Source organism: Pezoporus occidentalis, unplaced genomic scaffold (genome assembly GCF_034315485.1).
Source record: "Pezoporus occidentalis ecotype Australia unplaced genomic scaffold, CSIRO_AGI_Poc_V1 ctg915, whole genome shotgun sequence".
Taxonomy (NCBI): domain Eukaryota; kingdom Metazoa; phylum Chordata; class Aves; order Psittaciformes; family Psittacidae; genus Pezoporus; species Pezoporus occidentalis.
This window is the reverse complement of record NW_026916279.1, coordinates 1,532-22,285: the sequence shown is the minus strand read 5'-3', so window position 1 is coordinate 22,285 and position 20,754 is coordinate 1,532. Positions and strand designations below refer to the sequence as shown.

Here is a 20,754-nt window from a genome sequence, read left to right as displayed (position 1 = left end):
GGGTGCCCATGGGGGGGGTCAGGGTGCCCATGGGGGGGGGGTGTGCCCATGGGGGGTGTCAGGGTGCCCCATGGGGGGTCAGGGTGCCCATGGGGGGGTGGGTGCCCATGGGGGGGTCAGGGTCCCCATGGGGGGGTCAGGGTGCCCATGGGGGGGGGTGCCCATGGGGGGTGTCAGGGTGCCCATGGGGGGTCAGGGTGCCCATGGGGGGGGTCAGGGTGCCCATGGGGGGGGTCACGGTGTTGGGGTGCCCATGGGGGGTCAGGGTGTTGGGGTGCCCATGGGGGGTCAGGGTTTTGGGGTGCCCATGGGGGGGTCAGGGTGCCCATGGGGGGGTCAGGGTGCCCATGGGGGGGGTCAGGGTGCCCATGGGGGGGTCAGGGTGCCCATGGGGGGGGGTCAGGGTGCCCATGGGGGGGTCAGGGTGCCCATGGGGGGTCAGGGTGCCCATGGGGGGTCAGGGTGCCCATGGGGGGGTCAGGGTGCCCGTGGGGGGGTCAGGGTGCCCGTGGGGGGGTCAGGGTGCCCGTGGTGTCCGAGGCTCCCACTGCTCACCATAGGCGTTGCAGTTGATGTGGGTCTCGGGGTAGGACTTCCAGAGGATGCGGTCGCACCACGAGGGCACGTTGGTACGGACCTGGGGGGGGTGAGGAGCACTGGGGGTAAATGGGGGAGGTTGGGGGTCCACATACACACACTGAGCCCCACAAACCCAACATGAGCCCCCTAAACCCAACCGTGACCCCTTCCCACCATTCCCCCATCCCCTCCATGCCCCCATCCCCTCCATCCCCCCCATCCCCTCCATGCCCCCATCCCCTCCATCCCCCCCATCCCCTCCATGCCCCCATCCCACCATGTCCCCCTCCATGCCCCCATTCTACCATGACCCCCACCATTCCCCCATCCCCTCCATTCCCCCATCCCCTCCATTCCCCCTTCCCCTCCATGCCCCCATCCCCACCATGCCCCCATCCCCTCCATGCCCCCATCCCCACCATGACCCCCTCCATGCCCCCATCCCCTCCATGCCCCCATCCCCACCATTCCCCCATCCCCTCCATGCCCCCATCCCCTCCATGACCCCATTCCGACCATGACCCCCTCCATTCCCCCATGACCCCCTCCATGCCCCCATCCCCTCCATGCCCCCATCCCCTCCATGCCCCCATCCCCTCCATGCCCCCATCCCCTCCATGCCCCCCTCCCCACCATGCCCCCATCCCCACCATGACCCCCTCCATTCCCCCCTCCCCACCATTCCCCCATCCCCTCCATTCCCCCTTCCCCTCCATTCCCCCATCCCCTCCATGCCCCCATTCCCACCATGACCCCCTCCATGCCCCCATCCCCTCCATTCCCCCATCCCCTCCATGCCCCCTCCCACCATGACCCCCTCCATTCCCCCATCCCCATTCCATGCCCCCATCCCTCCATTCCCCCATCCCCTCCATGCCACATCCCCTCCATTCCCCCCTCCCCTCCATGCCCCCATCCCCTCTATTCCCCCATCCCTCCATGCCCCCATCCCTCTATTCCCCATCCCCTCCATGCCACATCCCCTCCATGACCCCATCCCCTCCATGCCCCCATCCCCTCCATTCCCCCATCCCCTCCATGCCCCCATCCCCTCTATTCCCCCATCCCCTCCATTCCCCCATCCCCTCCATGCCCCCATCCCCTCCATTCCCCCCTCCCCACCATCACACCATTCACTGGATGCCACCATTGCGACCATGCGACCTTTCCCCGTATTGCCCCATCCCCTCCATGCCCCCATCCCCTCCATGCCCCCATCCCCTCTATTCCCCCATCCCCTCCATGCCCCCATCCCCTCCATGCCCCCATCCCTTCCATGCCCCATCCCCTCCATTCCCCCATCCCCACCATTCCCCCATCCCCACCATGCCCCCATCCCCACCATGACCCCATCCCCTCCATGCCCCCATCCCCTCCATTCCCCCTTCCCCTCCATGCCCCCATCCCTCCATGCCCCCATCCCCTCCATTCCCCCATCCCCACCATGCCCCCATCCCCTCCATTCCCCCCCCATCACCGCTCACCCCCGTTGGCTTCTGCTTGTGCCACACGTAGGTGTCCCTGGAGCCCCTCTCGTAGCGGTACGTGGGGGGGAACGTGATCTCCTCCTCCCCTGCAGGGACGGGGTTGGGGTCAGGCGGGCGCGGGCCCGGCGCGGGGCCATGGGGCCGCGGGCGCGGGGCGCACCGAAGCGCAGGAACACTTTGTGCTTCTCCTTCTCCAGGTTGAGCTGGTCCACGCGGAGCAGCGGCTCCAGCTCCCGGCGCCCGATGTAGTTGAGGATCTCCTGCGGGAGGGCTGGGGGGTGAGCGGCCGGGGCGCGGGGGCACGGGTGGTGGTGGTTGTGGTTGTGGTTATGGGTCTCACCTGGACGTCCATGTCCAGGCGGTAGTTGAGGTCCCCGAACCAGAAGAGGTGGGTGAAGCGCAGGGAGATGTCGAAGGAGCTCAGCTGCTTGTCCCCCAGCGACAGCAGGCGCAGGATGTCCACGTAGTTCTGGTTGCGCCTGCACGGGGAGGCGGCGCCGTCAGCAACCTGGGGGTCCTCTATGGGTGCTGCGGGTGATGTGGTGGGGATGGGGGTCCTCTATGGGTGCTGCGGGGTGATGTGGCAGGGATGGGGGTCCTCTATGGGTGCTGCTGGGTGATGTGGTGGGGCTGGGGGTCCTCTATGGGTGCTGCGGGGTGATGTTCAGTGCTGCTGGGGCTGTGGTGGGGATGTGGGTCCTCTATGGGTGCTGCGGGGTGATGTGGTGGGGCTGGGGGTCCTCTATGGGTGCTGCGGGGTGATGTGGTGGGGCTGGGGGTCCTCTATGGGTGCTGCTGGGTGATGTGGGGATGGGGGTCCTCTATGGGTGCTGCGGGGTGATGTGGTGGGGATGGGGGTCCTCTATGGGTGCTGCGGGGTGATGTGGTGGGGATGGGGGTCCTCTATGGGTGCTGCGGGGTGATGTGGTGGGGATGGGGGTCCTCTATGGGTGCTGCGGGGTGATGTGGTGGGGATGGGGGTCCTCTATGGGTGCTGCTGGGTGATGTGGTGGGGATGGGGGTCCTCTATGGGTGCTGCGGGGTGATGTGGTGGGGATGGGGGTCCTCTATGGGTGCTGCTGGGTGATGTGGTGGGGCTGGGGGTCCTCTATGGGTGCTGCAGGGTGATGTGGTGGGGCTGGGGGTCCTCTATGGGTGCTGCGGGGTGATGTGGTGGGGATGGGGGTCCTCTATGGGTGCTGCGGGGTGATGTGGTGGGGATGGGGGTCCTCTATGGGTGCTGCGGGGTGATGTGGTGGGGATGGGGGTCCTCTATGGGTGCTGCTGGGTGATGTTCAGTGCTGCTGGGTGCTGTGGTGGGGATGGGGGTCCTCTATGGGTGCTGCAGGGTGATGTGGTGGGGCTGGGGGTCCTCTATGGGTGCTGCAGGTGATGTGGTGGGGCTGGGGGTCCTCTATGGGTGCTGCTGGGTGATGTGGTGGGGATGGGGGTCCTCTATGGGTGCTGCGGGGTGATGTGGTGGGGATGGAGGTCCTCTATGGGTGCTGCGGGGTGATGTGGTGGGGATGGGGGTCCTCTATGGGTGCTGCAGGGTGATGTGGCAGGGATGGGGGTCCTCTATGGGTGCTGCTGGGTGATGTGGTGGGGATGGGGGTCCTCTATGGGTGCTGCGGGGTGCTGTGGTGGGGATGGGGGTCCTCTATGGGTGCTGCGGGGTGATGTGGTGGGGATGGGGGTCCTCTATGGGTGCTGCGGGGTGATGTGGTGGGGATGGGGGTCCTCTATGGGTGCTGCTGGGTGATGTGGTGGGGATGGGGGTCCTCTATGGGTGCTGCGGGGTGATGTGGTGGGGATGGGGGTCCTCTATGGGTGCTGCGGGGTGATGTGGTGGGGATGGGGGTCCTCTATGGGTGCTGCGGGGTGATGTGGTGGATGGGGGTCCTCTATGGGTGCTGCGGGGTGATGTGGTGGGGATGGGGGTCCTCTATGGGTGCTGCGGGGTGATGTGGTGGGGATGGGGGTCCTCTATGGGTGCTGCGGGGTGATGTGGTGGGGATGGGGGTCCTCTATGGGTGCTGCGGAGTGATGTGGTGGGGCTGGGGGTCCTCTATGGGTGCTGCTGGGTGATGTGGTGGGGCTGGGGGTCCTCTATGGGTGCTGCGGGGTGATGTGGTGGGGCTGGGGGTCCTCTATGGGTGCTGCGGGGTGATGTGGTGGGGATGGGGGTCCTCTATGGGTGCTGCTGGGTGATGTTCAGTGCTGCTGGGGGCTGCTGGGTGATGTGGTGGGGATGGGGGTCCTCTATGGGTGCTGCTGGGTGATGTGGTGGGGATGGGGGTCCTCTATGGGTGCTGCGGGGTGATGTGGGGGGGATGGGGGTCCTCTATGGGTGCTGCGGGGTGATGTGGTGGGGATGGGGGTCCTCTATGGGTGCTGCGGGGTGATGTGGTGGGGATGGGGGTCCTCTATGGGTGTTGCTGGGGGCTGTGGTGGGGCTGGGGTTCCTCTATGGGTGCTGCTGGGTGATGTTCAGTGCTGCAGGGTGATGTGGTGGGGATGGGGTTCCTCTATGGGTGCTGCTGGGTGCTGTGGTGGGGCTGGGGGTCCTCTATGGGTGCTGCTGGGTGATGTTCAGTGCTGCTGGGGGGCTGGTGGGTGAAGTTCAGTGCTGGTGGGTGCTGGTGGGTGATGTACGGGTGCTATTGGGTGCTAGTGGGTGATGATCAGTGCTTGTTGGGTGCTGGTGGGTGATGTTTGGTGCTGCTGGGTGATGTTCAGTGCTGGTGGGTGATGTTTGGTGCTGCTGGGTGATGTTCAGTGTTGGTGGGTGATGTTCAGTGCTGGTGGGTGCTGGTGGGTGATGTTCAGTGCTGGTGGGTGATGTTCAGTGCTGGTGGGTGATGTTCAGTGCTGGTGGGTGATGTTCAGTGCTGGTGGGTGCTGGTGGGTGATGTTCAGTGCTGGTGGGTGATGTTCAGTGCTGATGGGTGCTGGTGGGTGATGTTCAGTGCTGGTGGGTGATGTTCAGTGCTGATGGGTGCTGGTGGGTGATGTTCAGTGCTGGTGGGTGATGATCAGTGCTGGTGGGTGCTGGTGGGTGATGTTCAGTGTTGGTGGGTGATGTTCAGTGCTGGTGGGTGCTGGTGGGTGATGTACGGGTGCTATCGGGTGCTAGTGGGTGATGTTCAGTGCTGGTGGGTGATGTTCAGTGCTGGTGGGTGCTAGCACAAGCAGTTGGGTGCTGTTGGCTCCTATTTGTGTGCTGTTCATGGGGTGCTGTTCGCATGCTGGTGGCTGGTATGGGTGTTATGTGTGCTGTGGGTGTTACGGGTGCTCTGTGGGTGGTCTGAGTGCTCTATGGCTGCTGTGGGTGCTCTATGGATGCTCTATGGGTGCTCTATGGATGCTCTCTGTGTGCTCTGTGGGTGCTCTATAGGTGCTCTGTGGGTGCTCTACGGGTGCACCCACCCAGAGCTCTGGGGGTGCTCTCTGGGTGCTCTATAGGTGCTGTATAGATGCTCTATAGGTGCTCTATGGGTGCTCTATGGATGCTGTCTCTGTGCTCTACAGATGCTCTATAGATGCTCTGTGGATGCTCTATGGGTGCCCTATAGGTGTTCTATGGGTGCCCTATAGGTGTTCTATGGGTGCTATGGGTGCTCTCTGTGTGCCCTAGGGGTGCTCTGTGGGTGCTCTATGGGTACTCTATGGGTGCCCTACGGGTGCTATGGGTGTTCTCTGTGTGCCCTATGGGTGCTATGGGTGCTCTCTGGGTGCCCTCTGGGTGCCCTCTGGGTACTGTCTGTGTGCCCTATGGGTGCTCTCTGGATGCCCTATGGGTGCTCTGTGGGTGCTATGGGTGCTCTCTGGGTGCCCTCTGGGTGCTCTCTGTGTGCCCTATGGGCACTCTCTGGGTGCCCTCTGGGTGCTCTGTGGGTGCTATGGGTGCTCTCTGGGTGCTCTGTGGGTGCTATGGGTGCTCTCTGGGTGCTCTGTGGGTGCTATGGGTGCTCTGGGTGCCCTATGGGCGCTATGGGTGCTCTGGATGCCCTATGGGCGCTATGGGTGCTATGGGTGCTATGGGTGCTATGGGTGCCCTATGGGTGCTATGGGTGCCCTCTGGGTGCTCCGTGGGTCTCACCGCGCCGTCTTCTCGCTGCCCGAGGTCAGGTGACAGTTCACGAAGCCCAGGGAGGTGCCGTTGAACATGAACGAGACCCCCACGGCGCCTTTGTTCCCTGGGGGGGCACGGGGGGGGGGCCTGAGCACGGCCCCCCCGTGATGCGCACAGGCACAGCCCCACCTGTGCGACACCCGTGGGGCAGGACCCCCATGACCCCCATTCACCCCCCATGAGCCCCATTCACCCCCCCATGGCCCCCATTCACCTCCCCATGACCCCCATTCACCCCCTCCATGACCCCCATTCACCCCCTCCATGACCCCCATTCACCCCCCCATGGCCCCCATTCACCCCCCATGACCCCCATTCACCCCCCCATGACCCCCATTCGCCCCCCATGACCCCCATTCACCTCCCCATGACCCCCATTCACCCCCCATGACCCCCATTCACCCCCATGAGCCCCATTCACCCCCCCATGGCCCCCATTCACCCCCCCATGACCCCCATTCACCCCCCATGGCCCCCATTCACCCCCCATGACCCCCATTCACCCCCCATAACCCCCATTCACCCCCCATGACCCCCATTCACCACCCCCCCATGACCCCCATTCACCCCCCATGACCCCCATTCACCCCCATGGCCCCCATTCACCCCCCATGAGCCCCATTCACCCCCCCATGGCCCCCATTCACCCCCCCCATGACCCCCATTCACCCCCCATGACCCCCATTCACCCCCCATGGCCCCCATTCACCCCCCATGGCCCCCATTCACCCCCCCATGGCCCCCATTCACCCCCCTACCCAGGGTGTTGGCGATGCCGGTCTTGACGCTGGAGGTGCTGACGTGGCTGATGCGGTTCTCGTGCTCCGGCTTCACCAGCACCACCACCTTGATGCTCCACAGCGCCTGCACCGCCACCTGCGGCAACCCCGGCGTCACCATCACCAACACCCCCCGGTGTCACCATCACCAACACCCCCCAGTATCACCATCACCAACACCCCCCGGCGTCACCATCGCCAACACCCCCCCGGTGTCACCATCGCCAACACCCCCTGGGTGTCACCATCACCAACATCCCCCGGTGTCACCATCACCAACACCCCCCCGGTGGCACCATCATCAACATCCCCCGGTGTCATCGTCACCAACACCCTCCGGTGCCTCCATCACCAACACCCCCTGGTGTCACCATCACCAACACCCCTGGTGTCACCATCACCAACACCCCCAGTGCCTCCATCACCAACATCCCCTGGGTGTCACCATCACCAACACCCCCTGGTGTCACCATCACCAACACCCCCCCGGTGTCACCATCACCAACACCCCCAGTGTCACCATCACCAACACCCCCCGGTGTCACCATCGCCAACACCCCCCCGGTGTCACCATCGCCAACACCCCCCCAGTGTCACCATCACCAACACCCCCCCGGTGTCACCATCGCCAACACCCCCCCCGGTGTCACCATCACCAACACCCCCGGTGTCATCGTCACCAACACCCTCCAACACCCTCCAGTGCCTCCATCACCAACACCCCCTGGTGTCACCATCGCCAACACCCCCCGGTGTCACCATCACCAACATCCCCCGGTGTCACCATCACCAACACCCCCCAGTGTCACCATCACCAACACCCCCGGTGTCATCGTCACCAACACCCTCCGGTGCCTCCATGACCAACACCCCCTGGTGTCACCATTGCCAACACCCCCGGTGCCTCCATCACCAACATCCCCTGGGTGTCACCATCACCAACACCTCCAGTGTCACCATCACCAACACCTCCCCGGTGTCACCATCGCCAACACCCCCTGGTGTCACCATCACCAACATCCCCCAGTGCCACCACCACCACCACCTTCCAGTGTCACCAACACCATCCAGTGTCACCATCACCAACATCCCCCGTGCCACCATCACCAACACCTTCCAGTGCCACCAACACCCGCCAGTGTCACCATCACCAACACCTTCCAGTGTCACCAACACCCGCCAGTGTCACCACCACCGACACCATCCAGTGTCACCATCACCAACACCCCCTGGTGCCACCACCGCCACCACCACCCCACCGTGGGCAGCTCCTTGCAGCCACCTTCACCCCCCACGGGCTGGTCCCTGGGGCACCCCTCGGCCACCCCAAAGCACCCAGTGATGGGACTGACACCCCTGCGACCCCCACCCACCCTTAGACCCCCCGGCATCCCGGTCACCACCAGCACCCCCCAGCCCCACGATGACTCCAGCGACCCCCCCCGGCACCCGCTGAGCCCCGGGGCTCCGTCCCCCCCCTCGCACCGGCCGGTACTCGAGGTCGGTGCAGTCCTTGAGCGCGGCGCGCAGGAAGTCCACCCACTCCTTGTCGCCCAGGGAGTTCTCCTGCGTGCCCAGCACGTAGATGTCGTGGGCCAGGGCCACCGACACCTCCTCCAGGGTCTTGCCCAGCCCCTTGGACGTCACCCACGAGGCGATGCTCTTGGGGGGGGGGACGCTGCCTGCGGGAGGGGGGCGCTCGTTGGGGGGATGCACCCGAAGGTGCTCCGGGAGCTCGTGGGACCCCTCCAACCCCACGCTCCCAGCGCGTTCCCACCGTGCGCCTGCCACGTTCCCACTGCATTCCAATGTTCCCAGCGCATTCCCAGTGTGTTCCCATGTTCCCACCCCATTCCCAGTGCATTCCAATGTTCCCACCCCATTCCCAGTGTGTTCCCAGTGTGTTCCCACCCCATTCCCAGTGCGTTCCCAGTGTGTTCCCATGTTCCCACCCCATTCCCAGTGTGTTCCCACCCCATTCCCACTGCATTCCCAGTGTGTTCCCATGTTCCCACCCCATTCCCAGTGCATTCCCAGTGTGTTCCCATGTTCCCACCCCATTCCCAGTGTGTTCCCATGTTCCCACCCCATTCCCAGTGCATTCCCAGTGTGTTCCCACCCCATTCCCAGTGCATTCCCAGTGCGTTCCCAGTGTGTTCCCATGTTCCCACCCCATTCCCACTGCATTCCCACTGCATTCCAATGTTCCCAGTGCATTCCCAGTGCGTTCCCAGTGTGTTCCCATGCTCCCACCCCATTCCCAGTGCGTTCCCAGTGTGTTCCCACCCCATTCCCAGTGCGTTCCCAGTGTGTTCCCATGTTCCCACCCCATTCCCAGTGTGTTCCCATGTTCCCACCCCATTCCCAGTGTGTTCCCACCCCATTCCCACTGCATTCCCAGTGTGTTCCCATGTTCCCACCCCATTCCCAGTGCATTCCCACTGCATTCCAATGTTCCCAGCGCATTCCCAGTGTGTTCCCAGTGTGTTCCCATGCTCCCACCCCATTCCCACTGCATTCCCAGTGTGTTCCCATGTTCCCACCCCATTCCCACTGCATTCCCAGTGTGTTCCCATGTTCCCACCCCATTCCCACTGCATCCCAATGTTCCCACTGCATTCCCAGTGTGTTCCCATGTTCCCACCCCATTCCCAATGCATTCCCAGTGTGTTCCCACCCCATTCCCAGTGCATTCCCAGTGTGTTCCCATGTTCCCACCCCATTCCCACTGCATTCCCAGTGTGTTCCCATGTTCCCACCCCATTCCCAATGCATTCCCATCACATTCCCACTGCATTCCAATGTTCCCATCGCATTCCCACTGCATTCCCAGTGTGTTCCCATGCTCCCACCCCATTCCCAATGCATTCCCATCACATTCCCACTGCATTCCAATGTTCCCATCGCATTCCCACTGCATTCCCAGTGTGTTCCCATGCTCCCACCCCATTCCCAGTGCATTCCCAGTGTGTTCCCATGTTCCCACCCCATTCCCAGTGCATTCCCAGTGTGTTCCCATGTTCCCACCCCATTCCCAATGCATTCCCAGTGTGTTCCCATGCTCCCACCCCATTCCCAATGCATTCCCAGTGTGTTTCCACCCCATTCCCAGCACATTCCCAGTGTGTTCCCACCCCATTCCCACTGCATTCCCATCACATTCCCAGTGCATTCCCATGTTCCCACCACATTCCCACCATGTTCCTGCCACATTCCCAGTGCATTCCCATGTTCCCAGCGCATTCCCAGTGCATTCCCATGTTCCCACCACGTTCCCACTGCATTCCCAATGCATTCCCATGTTCCCACCCCATTCCCAGTGCATTCCCAGTTCATTCCCAGTGTGTTCCCACCCCATTCCCACTGCATTCCCATCACATTCCTAGTGCATTCCCATGTTCCCACCACATTCCCACCATGTTCCTGCCACATTCCCAGTGCATTCCCATGTTCCTAGCGCATTCCCAGCACATTCCCATGTTCCCATCACATTCCCAGTGCATTCCAATGATCCCACCATGTTCCTGCCACATTCCCAGCACATTCCCATGTTCCCACCACATCCCCGGTGCATTCCCACATTCCCACCATGTTCCTGCCACATTCCCAGTGCATTCCCAGTACATTCCCATGCCCCCACCACATTCCCAGCAGGGTCCCACCACGTTCCCAGTGCATTCCCACCATATTCCAAGAGCATTCCCAGTGTGTTCCCTCCACATTCCCAATGTGTTCCCACCACATTCCAATCACATTCCCAGTGCATTCCCACGTTCCAAGAGCATTCCCAGTGTGTTCCCTCCACATTCCCAATGTGTTCCCACCACATTCCAATCACATTCCCAGTGCATTCCCACGTTCCAAGAGCATTCCCAGTGTGTTCCCTCCACATTCCCAGTGTGTTCCCCCCACATTCCAATCACATTCCCAGTGTGTTCCCCCCATGTTCCCAGTGTGTTCCCTCCACATTCCCAGTGTGTTCCCCCCACGTTCCCAGTGTGTTCCCCCCCCATTCCCACCCCATTCCCGGTGTGTTCCCACTCACCCATGTTCCAGGTGCCGATGAAGATGGAGATCATGTCGGGCTCATCCTGGTGGGAATGGCGGTTCTTCATCAGCTGCAGGAGCTGGCAGAAGGCCTCTCGCTTCTGTGGGGCACGAGGGGGCTCAGTGGGGGGCCCCCCAGCACCCCCCAACCCAGCACCCCATGGGCCAGGCAGGGAGCACGGGAGCACAGCCCTCAGCACCAGCACCAGCACCCAGCCCCATGGGGAGCCAGGGGCTAAATCCTGCCCCTCCCACCCCCAGTGGGACCCCCCTGTCTCCAATGGGCACCACTGACTCCAAAGGGGATCGTCCATCTCCGAGCAGGACCCACATCTCCAGTGGGACCCCACATCTCCAATGGGAACCCACATCTCCAATGGGAACCCACATCTCCAATGGGGAACCACATCTCCAATGGGACCCCACATCTCCAATGGGAACACACATCTCCAGTGGGACCCCCCATCTCCAATGGGACCCCACATCTCCAATGGACCCCCCATCTCCAATGGGAACCCACATCTCCAATGGGAACACACATCTCCAATGGGAACCCACATCTCCAATGGGACCCCACATCTCCAACGAGAACCCACATCTCCAGTGGGGACCCCACATCTCCAATGGGAACCCACATCTCCAATGGGGAACCACATCTCCAATGGACCCATATCTCCAGTGGGACCCACATCTCTAATGGGAACCCACATCTCCAATGGGAACCCACATCTCCAATGGACCCCCATCTCCAGTGGGACCCCCATCTCCAATGGACCCCCATCTCCAATGGGACCCCCATCTCCAGTGGGACCCCCATCTCCAATGGACCCCCATCTCCAATGGGACCCCCATCTCCAGTGGGACCCCCATCTCCAATGGACCCCCATCTCCAATGGGACCCCCATCTCCAATGGACCCCATCTCCAGTGGGACCCCCATCTCCAATGGGACCCCCATCTCCAGTGGGACCCCCATCTCCAATGGACCCCCATCTCCAGTGGGACCCCCATCTCCAATCTCCAGTGGGACCCCCATCTCCAATGGACCCCCATCTCCAATGGACCCCCATCTCCAGTGGGACCCCCATCTCCAATGGGACCCCCATCTCCAATGGACCCCCATCTCCAGTGGGACCCCCATCTCCAGTGGGACCCCCATCTCCAATGGGACCCCCATCTCCAATGGACCCCCCATCTCCGGTGGGACCCACCCTGGCGCTGGCGAACACGAAGTCCTTCCGCTGCGTTTTGTCCTTCTCCTTCTCGAAGACGATGCCCAGTTTGTTCTGCACGCGCTGGGATTTGATCAGCTGCCGGACTGGGAGCGCGGCGGCAGCCGGGATGAGCCCACGGGGACACCAGGACCCCCCCCAGGCCGTCCCAGCACCAAAGGGCCCCCCCTCACTCTTGTCGTGGGTGAAGGTGTTCCAGTCCTCCTGCGTGTCCTTCTGCTTCTTGAGCACCACCAGCTTCCCCCCCTCCACGTCCACGCTCAACGTGTACTTCTGGGACTTCCCGATCTTGGTCAGGTCCCCCAGGGTGACGTCCAGCTTCACCTATGGGGACAGCGGGTGCTGCGGCGGGGGGGAGCCCGCCCCAAAGGCTTCGCGCCCTCCGTGCCGCGCTGGATGGCTCCAGCCGCTGCTGACCCCAGGCCAGGTCCCGAGCCGCGGTGGGGATGGATGGGGCTCACCTCGAAGGTCTGCACCGGGATGCTCTTGGCCTTGCGGGACAGGGGCTGCGGGGGGGTGCTGGGGGCGGCCGAGCTCATCTCCTGCAGAGCCTTCAGCGCCTGGGGGAGCCCCCACCATCACCACCACTGTCATCATCAGCAGCAGCCATCACCATCAGCAGCATCATCATCATCACACCATCATCATCATCAACATTAATCATCATCACACCATCATCACATCATCATCATCATCAACATCATCACATAATCTTCACATCATCATCTTCATTAATCATCATCATCGTCATCACACCATGGTCAATCCATCATCATCATCACCATCACACCATGGTCAATCCATCATCATCATCACCATCACACCATGGTCAATCCAGCACTGAGCACCGCGTCCACAACCCATCACCATGGGGTCTATGGTCAACCCATCACCGCATCCATCAACCCATCACCCATGGGGTCCATGGCCAACCCATCACCATGGGGTCTATGGTCAACCCATCACCGCAAACATCAACCCATCACCTGTGGGGTCCATGGCCAACCCATCACCATGGGGTCTACGGTCAACTCATCACCGCATCCATCAACCCATCACCCATGGGGTCCATGGCCAACCCATCACCATGGGGTCTACGATCAACCCATCACCGCATCCATCAACCCATCACCATGGGGTCTATGGTCAACCCATCACCACATCCACCAACCCATCACCATGGGGTCTATGGTCAACCCATCACCGCATCCATCAACCCATCACCCATGGGGTCCATGGCCAACCCATCACCATGGGGTCTATGGTCAACCCATCACTGCATCCATCAACCCATCACCCATGGGGTCCATGGCCAACCCATCACCATGGGGTCTACGGTCAACCCATCACCGCATCCATCAACCCATCACCTGTGGGGTCCATGGCCAACCCAGCACCGAGCACCGCATCCACCAACCCATCCTCATGGGGTCAATCGTGTCCCACCAACCCATCCTCATGGGGTCCATGGCCAACCCATCATCACATCCACCAACGTTCACCATGGGACCACCCCCATTGCAGCCCCAGCTGCTGCCATACCTGGTCCAGGACCCAACCCATCTCCCCCCATGCTGGGACCCCCCATTCACCTTCTTCTCGATGCTGGAGAGAAAATCCTTCAGCACCGACAGCTTCAGCACCAGCGTCTCCAGCTCCTGCTCCCCTCCCTGCCCCATGGGCTGCAACCGGGCCACAGCGGGATGGGACCCCAAGGGCCACTCCGGACCCCCACATCCACCCCCAGCCCCCCACATCCACCCCAGGTCCCTCAGAGCATCAGGACCACCCCCATGGATGGATGTTTCTCCATGGCTTTCCCACCACCCATAGTGGATGGTGGGACCCCCACCACATTCCCAGTATGCTCCCAGCAAATTTCCATCATGTTCCCCCCGCATTCCCAGAACGTTCTCACCAGTCCCACCACATTCCCAGTGTGTTCCCACCACGTTCCCCCCACATTCCCAGAACGTTCTCACCAGTCCCACCACATTCCCAGCACGTTCCCAGTGTGTTCCCACCACATTCCCAGCACGTTCCCAGTGTGTTCCCACCATGTTCCCAGCACATTCCCAGTGTGTTCCCACCACGTTCCCACCACGTTCCCAGTGTGTTCCCACCACATTCCCACCACGTTCCCAGTGTGTTCCCACCACATTCCCACCACGTTCCCAGTGTGTTCCCACCACATTCCCAGTGTGTTCCCACCACGTCCCCACCACGTTCCCAGTGTGTTCCCACCACGTTCCCACCACATTCCCACCACGTTCCCAGTGTGTTCCCACCATGTCCCCAGCACGTTCTCAGTGTGCTCCCACTGAATTTCCCACCACATTCCTACCATGTTCCCATCACATTCCCACCATGTCCCCAGCCCATTCCCATTATGGCTTTCAGGGCATTCCCGCCATGTTTCCACTACATGTCCAGTGCGTTCCCACCATGCTCCCACCACATCCCCAGCATATTCCCAGTGTGATCCCACCCCATTACCAGTGTGCTCCCAGTGGATTTCCACCACATTCCCACCGTGTTCCCAGTGCATTCCCAGTGTCCTCCCACTGAATTCCCACCATTATCCCACCACATCCCCAGCACATTCCCATTGTGTTCCCAGTGCATTCCCGGTGTGTTCCCACCACATCCCATGGCCTCCTCCACGGCCACGTGGCCCCCCGGGGTGTCCCATTGATACCCCCATTGATGCCCCCACTGACACCCCAATTGACACCCTCATTGAAGCCCCCATTGAAGCCCCCACTGATGCCCCCATTGACTTCTCCATTGATGCCCCCCCATGCCCCCATTCATGCCCCCATTGACACTCCCATTGGTGCCTCCATTGATGCCTCCATTGAAGCCCCCACTGATGCCCCCATTGACTTCTCCATTGATGCCCCCCCATGCCCCCATTCATGCCCCCATTGACACTCCCATTGGTGCCTCCATTGATGCCCCCATTGATGCCCTCACTGAAGCCCCCATTGACTCTCCCATTGACACCCCCATTGACTCCCCCATTGACTTCTCCATTGAAGCCCCCATTGACTTCCTCATTGATGCCCTCACTGAAGCCCCCATTGACACCCCCATTGACACCCCATTGACTCCCCCATTGACTTCTCCATTGAAGCCCCCATTGACTTCCTCATTGATGCCCTCACTGAAGCCCCCATTGACTCTCCCATTGACACCCTCATTGACACCCCATTGACTCCCCCATTGACTTCTCCATTGAAGCCCCCATTGACTTCCTCATTGATGCCCCCATTGACACTGAAGCCCCCATTGACACCCCCATTGACACCCCATTGACTCCCCCATTGACTTCTCCATTGAAGCCCCCATTGACTTCCTCATTGATGCCCTCACTGAAGCCCCCATTGACTCTCCCATTGACACCCCCATTGACACCCCATTGACTCCCCCATTGACTTCTCCATTGAAGCCCCCATTGACTTCCTCATTGATGCCCCCACTGAAGCCCCCATTGATGCCCTCATTGAAGCCCCCATTGACACCCCCATTGATGCCCCCACTGATGCCCGCATTGACACCCCCATTGATGCCCCCCCATGCCCCCACTGACACCCCCATTGATGCCTGCACTGATGCCCCCATTGACTTCCCACTGATGCCCCCGCATTGACACCCCCATTGATGCCCCCCCATGCCCCCACTGGCACCCCCATTGATGCCTGCACTGATGCCCCCATTGATTTCTCCACTGATGCCCCCCCATTGACACCCCCATTGATGCCCCCATTGACTTCCTCATTGATGCCCCTATTGAAGCCCCCATTGATGCCCTCATTGAAGCCCCCATTGAGGCCATTGACTTCTCCATTGATGCCCCCCCATGCCCCCATTGATGCCCCAATGCCCCCACTGACACCCCCATCAATGCCCCCCCCATGCCCCCATTGACACCCCCATTGATGCCCGCACTGATGCCCCCATTGATTTCTCCATTGATGCCCCCCCACACCCCCATTGACACCCCATTGACGCCCCCACTGACACCCCTATTGATGCCCGCACTGATGCCCCCATTGACACGCCAGTGACACCCCCATGGATGCCCCCATTGATTTCTCCATTGATGCCCGCCCCACGCCCCCATTGATACCCCCATTGACGCCCCCACTGACACCCCCATTGACGCCTGCACTGATGCCCCCACTGACTTTTCCATTGATGCCCCCCCACACCCCCACTGACACCCACATTGACGCCCCCACTGACACCCCCATTGATGCCTGCACTGATGTCCCCACTGACTTCTCCATTGATGCCCCCCCCACCCCCACTGACACCCCCATTGATGCCCGCACTGATGCCCTCATTGAAGCCCCCATTGACACCCCATTAACGCCCCCACTGACACCCCCATTGATGCCCACACTGATGCCCTCATTGAAGCCCCCATTGACACCCCATTGATGCCCCCACTGACACCCCCATTGATGCCCACACTGATGCCTCCATTGATTTCTCCATTGATGCCCCCCCAAACCCCCACTGACGCCCCCATTGACACCCCCACTGATGCCCCCATTGATTTCTCCATTGATGCCCCCACTGACACCCCCATTGACGCCCCCATTGATTTCTCCATTGACGCCCCCACTGACACCCCCATTGACGCCCCCACTGACACCCCCGTTGATGCCCCCATTGATTTCTCCATTGACGCCCCCACTGACACCCCCATTGATGCCCCCACTGACACCCCCACTGATGCCCCCATTGATTTCTCCATTGACGCCCCCACTGACACCCCCATTGACGCCCCCACTGACGCCCCCATTGATGCCCACACTGATGCGTCCATTGATTTCCCCACTGACACCCCCATTGATGCCCCCACTGACCCCCCATTGATGCCCCCACTGACCACCCCCCACTGACACCCCCATTGACGCCCCCACTGACACCCCCATTGATGCTCCCACTGACACCCCCATTGACACCGCATTGACGCCCCCATTGACGCCCCCCTTGACACCCCCATTGACGCCCCCATTGACACCCCATTGACGCCCCCATTGACACCCCCCCACACCCCATTGACACCCCATTGACACCCCCCTTGACACCCCCACTGACACCCCATTGACACCCCCATTGACACCCCCACTGACACCCCCACTGATGCCCCCATTGACACCCCCACTGACACCCCCATTGACGCCCCCATCGACGCCCCCATTGACCCCCCCCTCACCTGCTGCAGGGCCCTGCCCACGCTGGGGGCGCTCTGGGGGTCGAACACCTTGGCCAGGGTCTCCAGCCCGGCCAGGACCTTGTCCACCTCACTGCGGGGGGGGGGGGGGGGGATCAGCGGGGGCAGCGCCTCCGGACCCCCCCGACCCCCCCGGCCCGCACCCACCTGTGCAGCCGCCGGCAGGAGGCGCCCAGCGCCCGGCTCAGGTGCGGCAGGGCCGTGGCCCCCCCCTGCACCCCCGCCAGGTCCAGCGAGTACTGAGCGCTCCGCAGGTACTCGTGGGGCAGCGCGCAGGGACCGTTGGGGCTGCGGCAGGGAGGGAGGGAGAGCGTGGGAGGGCAGCGATGGGGTGGGGTGGGGTGGGGTGGGGATGGGGTGGGGCGGGGATGGGGTGGGGATGGGGATGGGGTGGGGATGGGGGGGATGGGGTGGGAAGGGGGGGGTTGGGATGGGGGTGGTGGGGGTCGGGGTGGGGATGGGATGGGGATGGGATGGGGATGGGGTGGGGGGATGGGATGGGGCAGGGATGGGGTGGGGATGGGATGGGATGGGGATAGGATGGGGTAGGGACGGGATGAGGTTAGGATGGGGCAGGGATGGGGTGGGGTGGGGATGGGATGGGGATGGGATGGAGATGGGATGGGGTTAGAATCGAGATGGGATGGGGATAGGATGGGGCAGGGATGGGGTGGGGATGGGATGGGGATGGGATGGGGATGGGATGGGGCGGGGATGGTGTGGGGATGGGATGGGGATGAGTTGGGGATGGGATGGGGCAGGGATGGGTTAGGGATGGGATGGGGATGGGATGGGGTGGGATGGGGTGGGGCGGGGATGGGATGGGGCAGGGATGGGATGGGATGGGGCAGGGATGGGATGGGGTAGGGATGGGATGGGGTGGGAATGGGGCAGGGTTGGGGTGGGGATGGGGTGGGGATGGGATGGGGTGGGATGGGGATGGGATGGGGCGGGGATGGGTTAGGGATGGGGCGGGGATGGGGTGGGGATGGGGCAGGGATGGGGTAGGGATGGGATGGGGCAGGGATGGGAGGGGGCAGGGATGGAGCAGGGATGGGGCAGGGAGGGGGTGGGGATGGGATGGGAGGGGGTGGGGATGGGATGGGGCAGGGATGGGATGGGGCAGGGATGGGAGGGGCCAGGGATGGGATGGGATGGGAATGAGATGGGGCAGGAATGAGCAGGGATGGGCAGGAGATGGGCAGGGATCGGGGGGGGCAGTGGGGGCAGACCGGACACGGTGTTGCTGCCCTCACCTCTCGGCTGCCCCATCGGGCACGGCCGCTGCGGGGCCGGCCGGGCTGAGCCCCCCCGCGGTGCTGCAGCCGCTGCTGGAGCCGCAGCGCGGTGGCAGCGGGGGTTTCTCATCGTCCCCATCTGCAGTGGGGCGGGGGGGTCAGGGAGAGCCCCGTGGGGCTATGGGGGTCCCAAGGGCCTATGGGGTCCCCAGGGGGCTATGGGGTCCCCAGGGCCCCCCCCCCAACCCCGTACCCGAGTAGTCCCGGTCCTCGGCGGCGTCGCGGTCCTTGTCGCGCTCGACGGGGAAGAGCAGGGCGCAGACGAGCCCCTGGTTGGGCTGCAGGTACAGCGCGATCAGCTCGCCCAGCGTCTGGAACCGCCGCACCGGCACCCCCTGGGACGTCTGCGGGACACGGGGGTGTGAACGGCACCCCCATGGACAAGGAGCCCCCCCCAGGAGGGGGGCACCCCTGGAGACATGCAGGGCCCTTGTAAGGTCCCATCCAGGGGCATCCCCCCATGTAGGATGAGGGCCTGCCCCATGGTGCTGAGCCCGGTGGGGGGCTGCAGCTTCTGCTGGGTGCTGGCAGGGTGCAGGGCACAGGCAGCGGGCACAGGCAGGGTGCTGGGTGCAGGAAGGGCACAGGGTGCAGGCAGGGCGCTGGGTACAGGCAGGGAGCTGGGTGCAGGCAAGGAGCTGGGCGCAGGCAAGGAGCTGGGTGCAGGTAGGGCCCTGGGTACAGGCAGTGTGATGGGTCCAGGCAGGGTGCTGTGTGCAGGCAGGGCGCTGGGGGCAGGCAGGGTGCTGTGTGCAGGCAAGGAGCTGGGTGCAGGCAGGGTGCTGGGTGCAGGCAGGGCGCTGGGTGCAGGCAGGGTGCTGGGTGCAGGCAAGGAGCTGGGTGCAGGCAGGGCGCTGGGTGCAGGCAAGGAGCTGGGTGCAGGCAGGGCACAGGCACGGTCCCGGAGCCTCCCCCTCCTGGAAGCGGCTCCTTCCGGCTCCCTCCGGCACAAAGCGCGTTTTGTTCCTCCATAAACACCCGGCGGCGCCGCGGGCCGGGAGCGACGCGGCCGAGGAGAGGCCGCCGCCAGCACCGGCACCGGCTCCAGCACCGGCACCGGCACCAACACCGGCACCGGCAGCACCCTCAGCACTGAACCCCCGCCCGGCACCCGGGGTGTAAGGGGCGCTGCACCCCCGTGTCCCATTGCCAGCCCCCGGGGGGGTCCCGTGTCCCGGCCGGGGGTGACCCCCACCTGCACGGCCAGGAAGTCCTCCTCATCGGGCAGGATGCGGTACGTGTGCACGTGCTTCTGGAACCTGCCGGCAACGGGGGCATCAGTGGGGTGATGGGGGGTTCCTCCCGTCTGCACCCCACAACCATGGGGGGCACCCATCGGGCTGGATCCCCTCACCCATAGGGCCCCCATGAGCATCGCAACGGGCTCCAGGGCCACATTCCCTATGGGCTGCCGGGTCTCAGTGCGGATCCCATGGGAAAATGGCTCTGGGGTGGATGCTTGGGGTCCCGGATGGGTGCTGGGGGCCCAGAGTGACCCCCAAGTTGCCCCCACCATTGACCCCCATGTCCAGAGCCTGGAGCAGCAGGAAGCAACTCCTGTCCCAATGGAAGCCAGATCCCTTCATGCCACTCACTCCCCACAGTGCCGGGTCCCCCAGTGCCATCCATCCCCATGGCACCAGGCCTCCCCCAGTGCCACCCCACAGTGCCAAGTCCCCCAGTGCCATCCATCCCCATGGTGCCAGGCCTTCCCCCAGTGCCACCCCACAGGGACAGGTCCCCCAGTGCCATCCATCCCCATGGCACCAGGCCTCCCCCAGTGCCACCCCACAGGGACAGGTCCCCCAGTGCCATCCATCCCCATGGCACCAGGCCTCCCCCCAGGGACAGGTCCCCCGGTGCCATCCATCCCCATGGCACCAGGCCTCCCCCCAGTGCCGGGTCCCCTAGTGCCATCCATCCCCATGGCGCCAGGCCTCCCCCCAGTGC

At 63.1% G+C, this 20,754-nt stretch overlaps 1 protein-coding gene across 1 annotated transcript; it reads right to left on the bottom strand.

Annotated features, from left to right (window-relative positions):
- Positions 1-517: 517 nt before the first annotated feature.
- LOC134156933 (phosphatidylinositol 3,4,5-trisphosphate 5-phosphatase 2-like) lies at positions 518-20,140 on the bottom strand. Its single transcript, XM_062605359.1, has 17 exons — positions 20,000-20,140; positions 18,998-19,148; positions 18,763-18,883; positions 17,654-17,794; positions 17,489-17,579; positions 13,851-13,940; positions 12,720-12,818; positions 12,432-12,582; positions 12,238-12,344; positions 11,026-11,128; positions 8,466-8,662; positions 6,960-7,077; positions 6,169-6,265; positions 2,407-2,545; positions 2,227-2,326; positions 2,064-2,152; positions 518-637 (listed from the first exon to the last, which is right to left on the bottom strand). Exons 1-17 carry the CDS (start codon positions 20,138-20,140, stop codon positions 518-520), a joined length of 2,055 nt encoding a protein of 684 aa, XP_062461343.1.
- Between the last annotated feature and the right edge of the window lie 614 nt (positions 20,141-20,754).

Excerpts from the sequence above, each read along its gene's own strand:
- LOC134156933 (XM_062605359.1), bottom strand. The coding sequence starts at position 20,140 with ATGGGTGCCCCCCATGGTTGTGGGGTGCAGACGGGAGGAACCCCCCAT. Across the intron at positions 19,149-19,999 it reads AGGACTTCCTGGCCGTGCAG|ACGTCCCAGGGGGTGCCGGT; the intron begins GTGGGGGTCACC and ends CGTGTCCCGCAG. Across the intron at positions 12,819-13,850 it reads TCTCCAGCATCGAGAAGAAG|GCGCTGAAGGCTCTGCAGGA; the intron begins GTGAATGGGGGG and ends GGGCTCCCCCAG.